This window comes from Colias eurytheme, chromosome 2 (genome assembly GCF_061535395.1).
Source record: "Colias eurytheme isolate Ceu_HAF_F1 chromosome 2, ilColEury1 Martin Lab GWU primary, whole genome shotgun sequence".
Lineage (NCBI taxonomy): Eukaryota > Metazoa > Arthropoda > Insecta > Lepidoptera > Pieridae > Colias > Colias eurytheme.
Window position 1 is genome coordinate 10,908,870 of NC_142981.1, and position 12,832 is coordinate 10,921,701.

Genomic DNA, 12,832 nt, shown 5'->3' on the forward strand with positions numbered 1-12,832 from the left:
TGTGAAATGAAGAAAGAATGACTTAGTTCGTCAGATAATCAGTTTTTCAATTGATATCCTTATAAAAAGCTGACCACTATTATGTACCACTATATCCATCAATTTTACAAGTAAAATTTGGTAAAAACACGCAATTCTACGTTTTATTTTACAGTTTACCTCGACCACAATCCCATTTAATACCCCAAATGTAACCAATAATCAGATTTCTAATTAAAAAGCCTAATCACATAACAGTGGAACCAATTTGCAAATGCTTCTGAAATTTTACCGCAAGCCGCGGTAAAGAGAAAAATAAAAGCAAGAAATATTCCCGCTTCGTAATTATACAGAGAGCTAATGTGCCTCTTGTTTATCCCCTGACTAATTAAGAGAAGGAAGAGTTTTAAAAAATTGCTCTAACAGCATTCAGGCAATCAAACATTCATGATCCGACCGTCAGACGATTATTCAAGCACTCTAATTTCGAATTTTTATTCATCCCTGACTGGTGGCCATTTTTGCGAGGTCTTCTTAAACGTAGACTGCATTTCAAATGTAGACTTGGACGTTTATTTTTGCACGCACAAATTAAAATGTCATTAAGGTAAATGCACTATTAGCATATTTATATTTTTCAGGAGTGTAAAATTTGAATTTGAATTTAGAAAATAACTAATGTTAAGTATATTTTTGACCGAAAACTGTGAAAATTGAATAAGAGTTAGCAATAACGCGTGGTAGTTTTATTTTTATTGTCATCACAAAATTATTTTACTTCACTTCACTGTATTGCGTCAAATTATTAAAAAAAAAAAAACAAATACCTTGGTATTTGTTTTTTTTTTTTTTGCCTTTGCAATGAAAATCATTCACGACACCAACACATCAAAACCACAAAACCTAAACATCATTGATAACAAACTTGAAACCCAATAAAATTACGTCGGGTGACAGATCGCAGCTCGCGGTTTCAACTCGACATTGACTAATCTTCCACTTAATTTAGCACGTAATTATAAAATTTTCACGATAAATTGTTAGGGGCGCATTAATCAAGAAGTTGGGACACTGATTAAAACACCGTTCGCAACTATGCCAGGGTAATATTGTGAATTATTTACTGAGGGATCAGGTACCTACTGGTGTATGTTTGTATATCACATTTGGATGGTTAAAGTCATTTTGAATTTACATATGTTATCTTCTTTCTTATATATAAAAACTAGCGACCCGCCCCGGCTTTGCACGGGTGCAATGCTGATACTAAATACACTACAGAAAAACTGTGAACGTTGTATATAAAAACATAGCGGCCCGCTCCGACTTCGTTGAGTTCGTACGGGTATAAAATCTTATAAAATAGATAGCCGGCCGGTATCGCCGCAAACGCTACGTCCCGCAATTTTTAAATCTGTAATATCTTCGAAAATATTCACTTAAATCATACGGTGTAAACGGCCATATAGATCTATATTAAATGAACAATGTATTCAAGGTATTAAATTGGTTAAGGATTAATGCCATATTGGTTAAAATCGGATCGAAAATTAGCCATTATTTGTCGTAAAAAGTAAATGACAAAAAAAGTTATTGTGGGTTATCCATAAAAGATAGACATATACCGTCGCGTACTTTTCTGTAGACCTTTTCAATGTGTATAATACTTAGTACATTATTTTCATAAAACTCGTAGGGTTCAGCCTGCGTTTGCAATGTAAGCGGAAAAAATGTAATTTTTTACGACATCACATTAGAAACCTCAAAAATAACAGTACTTCTCCACTATTTGATGGATGTTATTATACATATAAACCTTCCTCTTGAATCACTCTATCTATTAAAAAAAACCGCATTAAAATCCGTTGCGTAGTTTCAAAGATTTAAGCGTACAAAGGGACATAGGGACATAGGGACAGGGAAAGCGACTTTGTTTTATACTATGTAGTGATGAATCCCAAAATGTGTTGGTAAGCGCATAACTCGAGAACGGCTGAACCGATTTCGATAATTCTTTTTTTATTATATTCCTTGAAGATCGAGGATGGTTCTTATGTTGAGAAAACGTAAACATGTACCACGGGCGAAGCCGGGGCGGACCGCAAGTATATAATATAGCGTTGTATTTTTCGTCTTTTACTCGTAATTTAAAACCTTATGTTTCTTTCACTTTATCTTTAAAATCTTTTCAATTGTACCATTTTTGATGTACATATTTGATGATTAGAAAATGATTGATAAAAATATATTAATTTCAACTATTTTCATCATAAACAATGTCTACTCCAAACGTATTTATTTCAGACCACAGCAAAATCTTATTATTTATTTATTCATTCAGTCTATATCGAAACACATACGATCTCCACGTCAAGCAATTGAAAACATAAATGCACTAACCCTAAACCGTCTGTCCCTATCATCTGCTATTGTGTTATCTGCCATCCCTTTCGCACTCGTGGGAGGCTATAAAACTGTGAATCTATGCGTCTGAATCACGAACCACCCTAATCTTAAATGAACTGAACGGGAGTAGGTACTTTCAAAGATGGAGGTGTTATCTCCTTATATACTATACGAAATCTGTATAGAGTGGTTGAAAATCGATAGTTAATTAGTGACATTGTAGGCTTTATCAGTAGTTTATATAGCTATTATAAAAGGGACTATAGTGTATTCAGGTTTAATGTTTGTAGTATTTGCTTTTAGTTCTATTGAATATAATCACGAAGACTAAAATATTTGCGATAGTCTTTTTACAATATTGGAGAACTAAACATGAGTAAACAAATTACTTTAACTGTAGGTTCCTTATTATTTTTGAATTAAATACACGTGCAACTTGCCCATAGGTTAAACAGTTTTTATGTTTTCCAACTATCTTCAGAGCTATGTAACATCGGCCCCCAACAGTGGATGTCATTATTAAGGAAACAAGGGACCATAAGTTGAATTATTCATCCCAAGGCTTCACGGTAGGTAAATCGTATCAAACATCGGGTGGCGACGGGTTTTAGGCTTTTAGTATTGTAACGATTTGTCGTTTTGATTATCGTATTATAGGTTTAATCTGTAGATATTTATAAGACAGATGTTATATAGGTATGAATAGATGGAAACTCAATATTCTAAATGGAATATGTATACCTTATGGTAAGGTAAGTAATATAGGTATGAAACACAGACATGTATCAAGATAGACTAAGCGAGTGTATGTACTTCCCGTGTCCAAACTATGTTAATGAAACTTACTTGACGCTGGCCTACACTCAGTCCGCGCTTGTAGTTCGCCAAGGAAAGACGTGAAGCTGAATAAAGTAAAATACCGAATGGCGCCGTTATAAACTGTAGAAACTCCACAGCTGTGAGTGGCCGAGTTAGCAGAGATGTTTCCTTCCACCGGTAAGTAATTTTCTAATCAAAATATGCACTATTTATTTTAAAATCAAATAAAGAATATCTGTGGAAAACGATCGTGACAAACACGGATACCAAATCATACGAAATGATTCGGAATACATTGCGGCTTTTACTTGGCACGGTAAAGATCGAGTCGTATGATAACAAGCAATGAATAGCGTCTTCTCATTTTTCTGTTCTCATTTTTCTGTCCAATTTTGTGGTTAGTGATGTTCATTTGATGCAACAGTTCTCGATTCTAATCGATTTTATAATCGAACAGAAAAATGATAATTTGAAGGAGCAATTTTTCAGAAAAAAAGGCATAGATTTTTTTGTCATTTAATACGACTTGACCTAGAACTTTTAAGTATTTTAATACAAATATTTTAATACAAAATAAATATTATGACATGGACGCCATTAGTTAAAGTGTCATCTTGGGAGGTTTTAAGAAAACTCCTTATTGCTTAGACTATGTTTGTTTTTTCAGTTTTCCAAGTAACCCGAACATAAAAGAAAAATGGATTGATGCAACGGGACATAAAGATTGATTGATTAACAGTTTCATTACTTTCTTTCGATGGCCTCTCTAGTACGTAGTACACGGTAACTCAATGGGCATATGTAAGAAAAAGCTAAAACACATTAGTTTACTTGTTAGAATATTAAAAGGTTTATAAATTTATTTTATCATTCCTCTGCCTATGATAATTATCATTTTTCTGTCTTGAATCGATTTAGTAATCGATTACGATTCATTTATTTAAATAGCTCTCAGACATAGATCTAGTTTGATCTGATTTCTTTCGATTTACTAAGATGGGATAGGACGATACTAGAATCGCCGCGCGAGTGGCGTCCTAATCGATTTAGCGTAAAATGAAATTACCATCACTAAAAAGCGCTCGTGACGTCATAACGCGTCAAGGTCAGTACAAAAAATATGACACGCTTGGTTTTCATACAGATCGCGGTACTTGCGTAGTCTATCTATGTCTGTGGTATGAAACGTTAAAAATCTGGTACTCCTACTTAAACTAATTTATCGTAACATAATATATACATAGGCGTATTATTGACAAAGTTATCTAAATATAGATTATTAGAAAGCATATTATAACGAAAATAATTCATTTTAGACTTAAAAGAATTTAAACAAACACATATTACAATGGTATCGGGCAAATAATTGTCAACTATTATATTAATTTACGCCTCACTGAAACTATCATAACTGTAATACGAAAACCGCTACTAAAACCTGAGGTTTAGCTATAATATACCAGAGTGCGAATCCTAGTGAAATGGGCCGACCACATTATATTATATTCATGTACAATCTCAACGAGGTAAGAAAGAGTCCGTAAAGCACTTTAACTTTTGGTTGTGAAGTGACTCTGAATATAAGATGTTGAACGTAGACAATGTCATGATGGTACTATTATTTTTTGTTTTGTCTCTAAGTATTTAGCAGCACTATCAAACTGTATGGTTTTGTATTTATCTGTATTAAACCTGTAATTCATATTATTACGTTCATATGGCACGAAATATTTACCCACAACTTTATTTGCATCCTTATTAATTTTCTTATCCCTACTTTTATCAACTCACACTACTCAAAACAATCTCAATTGATCAATTATTTAACTTCTACCTTTCTTTTCTACAACTGCTTAGTAAAAACTGTACATCTCAGTAGGCAGTGATATCCTTACAAATTTGAACGTCGTCAAAGCAGTGTATCCTTAGTACATAACCGCAAAGCGTCTCACCCCGTCTACAATTATAAAACGCCCCTCGTCTTAGGTGTTAATGCACATTAATTATTGTGAGGGGGAGCTTAAGATGTTTTGACAGAGTCTCCGAGAATTATATTGTAAATGGACCTCTTAAAGGAGTTTGTTCTGAATTATTGTGGTGCTATTTGCGTAATATGTTGAGTAATTGTTGTTTTATGTTCTGGCCTTTGTGGAAACGTTTAGTATGTTAGGTAGGATTATGATTTATCAATTGCAAGATTTCGTTTAAATTATATAATATTTTCATTTTACAATTTTCGATTTATTATTTTTTATTATTAATTATTATGGTAACTGTTTGTAAAACGTAGGTACTATTGGTTTTTCATTATTTAACGTAGGTATAATATTAAAAGTAAATAGGTACTTCAAATTATGGGTTAAGTGTGATTTGACTTGTTAATTTTAATAGCTGAAATTATAAAGGATACCCTATTTTTCTCCTGCCACTATCAATTTCACAAAATCGATTTTCGCAAAGTGAGTGGTCACACTTCAAGTATAAATTGTCTTATCGAAAAAAACTTACCAGTATGTATATAAGTATGCTTCTTCATATCAGATTTCTGGTGGAACCTCTTGCCGCAGTATTGACAGGGGTAGGGCCTGGTGTCAGAGTGTATGAGGAGGTGGGTAGACAGGGTGCTCGACCGCTTGAACGTCTTCCCGCACTGCTTGCATTCGAACACTTTCTCCACGCTGTGCACAGCCCTGGCAAATGCCAAAGATGTTTTAGCTTGTTTATTATAAATTTTTATATTGCGTAAAGAATTTCGAAAAGAATTTAAAGGCTTAGAAACCAAAGAACAAATTGATGGTGATAGGGGAACAATAACAAAACACATTTAACATGTGCGTACAACAAACTATACAAGTTTTTGTTATAAAAAGTTGATCATTTATTTGCTGAAAGTTTTGCAGTTTATAAAAAATATGACCAAGAATAAAATTTTAAATAGCTAGATTTAACTATTTAAGTAACATAGCCACTATGAATATTTACTAACCTATGTTGACTAAGGCTAATTTCATGTCCAAAAGTCTTGCTACATAGTTCGCAAGCAAACGGCCGCTTCCCATTATGCGATCTCCTCGCATGCACCTCCAACCCATGCGGAGTACTGAACATCTTCTCACACTTAACACAAGAATACACATCTCCAATAGGCAGTGGTCGAGACAGCGGACTGGGATTCCCCAAAACAGCTGCTCGAAGCCGTAACAATTCCGGACCAGCCGCTTGCACAGCGTGCAAGTAAAGATTGCTATAACCCCCCCATCCTGGCAGACCCAGACTGCCTGCATCTCGCAAAAACTCCGCGAAAGGCAATGGTGGGTATAAGAACGGTCTGTGTGGTTGTGTTCTTGGCGCGTCTGGCCTGAGAAGCGCGCTGACAGAAAAAGCCTCAGACCGTTTGAGCGGAGGGGAGGAGTCTGGTGGTCGTCGCGGTGATGATGGGGGAGAGTCCACCTCTAGTTCTGGTGACGTTGATCGGACAGATCGAGGGGATTGTGGGGACGGTGCCCAGCAAGGGCTCCCGCATTGGGAAGTGGGGGAGATGTCTTCTGTTCTGGTTTCGTTGTTGTGTGATTCGCTGTCTTCTTCGTCTGTTCTTTCACCGACCAGACGGTTGATGCCGAATTTGATTTCATCTGTGAAAGAAGATTTTATTGTAAATATTACATATCCTCTATTTCTTCCAAATAATATACTTTGGTAGAAATAGAGGATATACCTACTTTGTTTAATATACTAAATGATAATGGGTAATCTATAAGAATCATTATACATAAATAATTATTATTTAACGTAATTACATTTTTAAAAGGTATCAATTCATAATGCTTAAAATATCTTGCAAGATTAATTTTTAAGTTAATGAATTACTTTTTTGTTCCAATAAATTTATTTATTATTTAATGCTACAATGTATAATTTATTATTTAATACAAACATAAAATAAACATCATAATACATTTTTTTTAAACCAGTGAAATACATCCACCAAAATATGTCAAATACTATCTATGAAAGGAGCAATAAAACATTGACAAAAATGAAAACGAGCTCGCCAATTTAGAACACGCAAAAGGCTATCGCAATAGAATTGTTTGTTTAAAGATCACAAAGGGTACCCCTGGGCCAGTGAAAATGCACAGGTGCCACACTTGTCGTCAATGAAATGGGCCGTATCATGTCGTAGCAGCAAATTGACTTTCATCTGTTACCCCTCGTCCAACCCTAGTAATTAACACGTCGGGTCGGAGAGACCCCAATCTTTTTTTACATTTCACTAATCCGCGGGCGCGCGTTACATTTTTCGCTTTGTTTAGTTTTGCGTTTGCAACGTTATTTATGCTTCTTATTATTATGTCTGTGACGTGTTTACGATAACTATTGCTGTGTTTATAATTCAATTAGATACGTGTTTCAAATTATTTAGCTATACTAATATTAAAAATCGTTGTCTGCTTTCTTTGATTTATACTTTTTTTGCAATATTTGCAAAACTGAGTTGAGTGATAAAAATAAGTATCTTAACATAAAACTTAAAAAAATGATTAACTAACTATGTAACATTTATAATTTATAAATACATTACAAATTATACCCAGAACAAACAGTACCTACATGAGAAGCCCGATTAGCTTTACATCTATAAATAATCCATAGATCATCAAGAAACCATCAGCACAAACTCACGCTGTCCAAAACAAACATCCATCTAGAGATGAGACAAGTTACACTAATGAAGAGCAACCCCTATATCTGAAACGCAGCAGCTGTCGGCATTCGGAGTGGAACCAATCGGCTTCGATCGGCGACGTTCGCAAGCCCTCGGTCATTTCACGCCTGGGCCTTTTCGAACAATACGCGGCGTTTAGGGTTGCCTCTGTACACTTGTTTGTTTGTCCCCCACGACACGGTTTTATTGCCCCATAGTATTTATTACATATTAATGGTTATTTGGATTCATTGTTCCGCCTCGACAGTATGCTTGAATTCATGGCTTCGCGAAATATAGAATGCAACCCCATTCAGGGTAATGGGGTGAAATTTAAACACTGGCATTATTGTGTCCTATTGTGCTCTTTGTAATAAGATAATTTGGGTTATTTGAAGTTTTGATTATGGATTGAAATGTAAGCATTATTAAATTGTTATCGAATGTTGCTGTATTTGCTCAGAATAATCAAACGCAAAGAAACGTTAGATTTTTGTACAAATTAATGTTAATTTTATAACATACATATTTCTACATAATTTATATATCTACTTTTTTATTTGTTAAAACAAGCTATATGGCTACCTAAAGATATTTCATCAACATCAGCATGACACATTAGTATCTAGTATTGATATAAAATTGTGCAAATCCGTTGTAAGATAAAATATTCTATTTATAGACCAGACATTTCTTCCTAATTGTAAACTGAACAAAAAACTTGCACCTAGTTCAAATTATATTACCAAGCTTTTTTCTATTCAAATGCATTAGCGTCATTAACAGTCGTTATTTGCGGTCTTAATGCAATTTTAATTGTAAGGTGTGTCTGTTGCATCCAGATTGCTATTTTGTCGGCTTTTAAGGAATTAAAGATAACGAGATATGGGTTAGATTTTTTTTCGCATAGAAAAGTGTATGAGACGTATTTATATTATGTAAAAGTGTATATTCTATTAAAGTAAAAGAGTAGGTATTCATTAAAAATCTATAGTCATAATCTTAATAATTTATTACCTATATTTTGTTTTAGTTACAATAATAAAACTAAAAGATAGTTAACGTTTTTATCGTAAAGCCAATTTTTTAAACTATTCTCTTTCATAATTGGATTTGCCTTTGAGTATTAGGTATCAGAGAGCACATTCTTTTGCAATTGATTCGATTAATACTTGTAGTTCACTTATATGAGCTTATAAGCGTCATAAAATAGATGCGAAGTCACGGTGCAATCGTTAATCAGGATTAGAGGTTGTAATAAAATGTTTAATAATGATCCCAATGATATGGGGAGCGTAACTAATTATAGTTTTAATAAACTGACGCTGGGGGTATGATTTACCCGCCCGCACTCGAAGTGTTAACTTTAGATTTGATGTTTTTCATAATAATTATAATAACATTTTTAATTAGCTATCACTGATTTGATATTATTCATTATTTACTTATATTTTTAATTAACTATCACTGGGGTTAAATTGACCCGCCTGTAGTAGAAGTGTTATTAAGTTTTTAAGTTTTAAATAAAATTGTAAAAAATTGGATTAAGAATTTATTACATAACTGATATAGTTGTATAAAGTTTCGATTGCTTTTTATTTATTTACGATCGTGGATTTAAAAACGAGTTGCAATAATTTTAATACGTTAAATAATTATGAAATAAATAATAATAAAATATTAATCTTATGATTTTTTTGTTATCTGTGCGTTGATAACATAGCTTAGTGCTTAAATTATTAAAAAGCCCGAGTTTTTTGTGATTTCTAAATATTTTTTATTGGATCTTTATACCTATATTAATCTTAACGTTATTGTAGATATTATAATACTTCTTTAATACTATTCACTTGAACTTACTTTCTTGTTTGAATTTTGAACCTATTATTTGTTTTGTAGCAGGATTAATTTTGAATTTATAAGCGGCCTTTATTTTTTGTCAAATGACTAGTCTATAATTAGGTATATCTTTCGTATCTTCAAAATATTTATACTGTAATCCATATCTGTTTTAAAATTAAAGGTGGTTATCTAAAGCGATGAATTCACTAGCATATTTTTATTTAGAACTTTTAAATATTTTACAGTGTGTTCACGGTCCGACAGAAATGTAAAAAAAGAAAAAAAAAGTTCTTAAACCTTTTTTTAAAGTACCTAGGTAGTTAAATTTTGACGTGAAACGTTGTAAATGGCGTGATACACATTATTTTAAATATGTATAAATACCAAGCATTTTAATCAACTTTTAAATAATAAGTACTTGGGTGTATGTTAATACATAGGTCCAATTAGTGTTCCTTATCCTGTTGCTAATTTTAAACTCGGGAAGTCCATTCTGCCTATAGCATTGAATATTTTGCTCGGTTGTTCCAGAAAAACTGGTAAACATTTAAATAAAATAAAAAAAAATATTGTGATAATATACCTATAGCATTCTTTTTCTTTTATTTAGAGGTATTAGATATTATCATCATCATCATTATCAGCCCATGTTTGTGCACTGCTGGACATAGGCCTCAGTCATGGCACGCCAATGAGCCCGGTTTAGAGGTATATATTTACTAATTAGAATTATTTGATAATACAAATAGTAATTGCAGTGTAGTACACACACACACACAATAGATATGTTATACGGTTTGTCTATAACATACATGCATGTATTTTAACAGCACTCAACACTAATCTCTATTCCTAGCGAACTAGATACCACATTCCTTTGATTTATTCCAATACCCACGCACACCCAAGTTGCTCTCTAGCTCTATAGCCATCATACATTCGACACTCCACTTCTGCCCACCGTACATATAGTATAAATCACATGTTATCATTCACGTTCGATAGCCGTTATCAATCGTAATAACGTTTTAAAACTACTTATCGGCATGGATTAGTAAATCTTTGATCGTAAATGTCCGAATTTGCATGTGTGCGTTAATCCTGTATGTGCGTGATGCTAGCGCGCGTGTGTGTGTGTTTGTAGAATTTTATCGTGCTAAAAGGGTTTTTAATCTAGCCGTTTACGGGTTTTTGTAACAGATGTTATAATAATACCCAATGGAATAAAATAAATATTGTACTCATAATTATTAATAATTTTTCAGCTAGTTTATAGCGTACCTATTGCATAAATTTACAGTAATATAATATAGTGCACTAATATGAAAATATACTTCAAATAAATACTTCAATTTGTCAGAATCAATCCAATTTAAATACGATGACATGGGAGGCAAGGTTTTCTAAAAAAATAAGAATTATCAAAATCCTTTCACCCAATCAAAAGTTCTGAAGTAACAAATCGAAAAATAAAATATAGTCGAATTTAGAACTCTCTCCTTTTTCTGAAGCCGGTTGAAATTGATAAAAAATAATGTTTAAAATAAGATCGTATTTGAACAATCGGTTGAAAAACGGCGATTTATCTAGATATCTGTTAACAGGCACTTAAAAATTATTCCATAGCCATAAAATTAAGTGATTTGGCTTTCAGGCGAAAATTGATAAAATTTTTATTTTTTTTATTTTTACTAATCTAATTATCAAATTATTAGTAATATTAGTATACAGCGAATATCTGTATTTTCGTTATTTTAGAGACATGAGTCACCATTGAAGCCAACAGCCAAAGTGGCTCATTTCACTACTTTAGTTTATAAATTTCATCTAGACAAATAAATGTATGATAAGAATATTATACCTATAATAGGGTGATCTAGGTATGATTGCTAACAATTCTAAGCTCTCTTTCATAGTCCCGGCAAATTAATTCTTTCTGCTACTTTCATATTTATGAGAAATCATCTAATGGCAATAAAGTTACATTTGAAACTGATTTTTTATTCAATTCATTCCATTTCATCACATAACTATGTTTATTGTCTCAAACTCAAACTCAAACTCAAACATTTATTTATTCAATTAGACTTCTTAAAGAAGCACTTTTGAAACGTCATTACATATTTTAAAATTTACCACCGATTCGGAAAGCAGTATCTACGGAGAAGAACCGGCAAGAAACTCCATAGTTGCTCTTTTAAATCATGTCAGTTTTACAATTTTACAAAATACATATGTAACAACATATAAGTATTGTAATAACATGCCAAAGAACTGTCCTGTGGTTTTTACGCGACAACCCTCCATGGGTTTTTATCGTCCATATATTCCTGAATACTGTAGTACGCTCTCTGAACTAGTACATTTTTTATATAAGTTTTAAATTTAGAACTACTAAACTCTTTAATATTATGAGGAATTCTATTGTAAAAGCGTATACCTTGACCCATAAATGAATTTTTAACTTTAGCTAATCGGAAAAATGGCATTTCAATTCTATTTCTGTTCCTTGTGCCATAACAGTGTCTATCTCCCACTCTTGTGTGTAAGTCGGCGTTTTTGTGTACATGCAAAATATTATTAAATATATACTGTGATGGTACAGTAAGGATACCAGTATTCTTAAAGAGATCTCTTAGTGAGTCCCGAGCACGTAAATTATATATAGAACGAATGGCTCTTTTCTGTAAGATAAATATAGTTTCTATATCTGCTGCCCTGCCCCATAGTAGAATTCCATAGGACATAATACTATGAAAGTAGCTGAAATAAACCAATCTAGCTGTATCTTCATCGGTGAGATGCCTTACCTTTCGGACTGCATATGCTGCTGAACTGAGCTTACCTGCAGCGGTGTTGACATGGGCTCCCCACTGTAGTTTCTCGTCCAATGTTAACCCAAGAAATACAGTCGATTCTGTAGGGTGTAATACCTCCCCGTTCAAGGTAATATTTCTGCTTAACTTTTTAACGTTTGGTAGTAAAAATTCAACACAAGTTGTTTTTTTGGCATTTAATAATAAATTATTAGCAGTAAACCAGTCGGATATGTGTAAAAGAGCACTGTTCACTTCGTCAACA

General features: G+C 33.0%; 1 protein-coding gene across 1 annotated transcript in view; it reads right to left on the bottom strand.

Annotated features, from left to right (window-relative positions):
* The window catches only part of sens-2 (zinc finger transcription factor senseless-2), a 66,302-nt gene that overhangs the window by 29,628 nt on the left and 23,842 nt on the right, over positions 1–12,832 (bottom strand). The window contains exons 3-4 of the mRNA XM_090115969.1: positions 6,191–6,836; positions 5,713–5,894 (exon numbers count right to left, since the gene is read on the bottom strand). Coding sequence (XP_089972095.1) covers positions 5,713–5,894; positions 6,191–6,836 — 828 coding nt within the window. The remainder of the gene's footprint in view (positions 1–5,712; positions 5,895–6,190; positions 6,837–12,832) is intronic.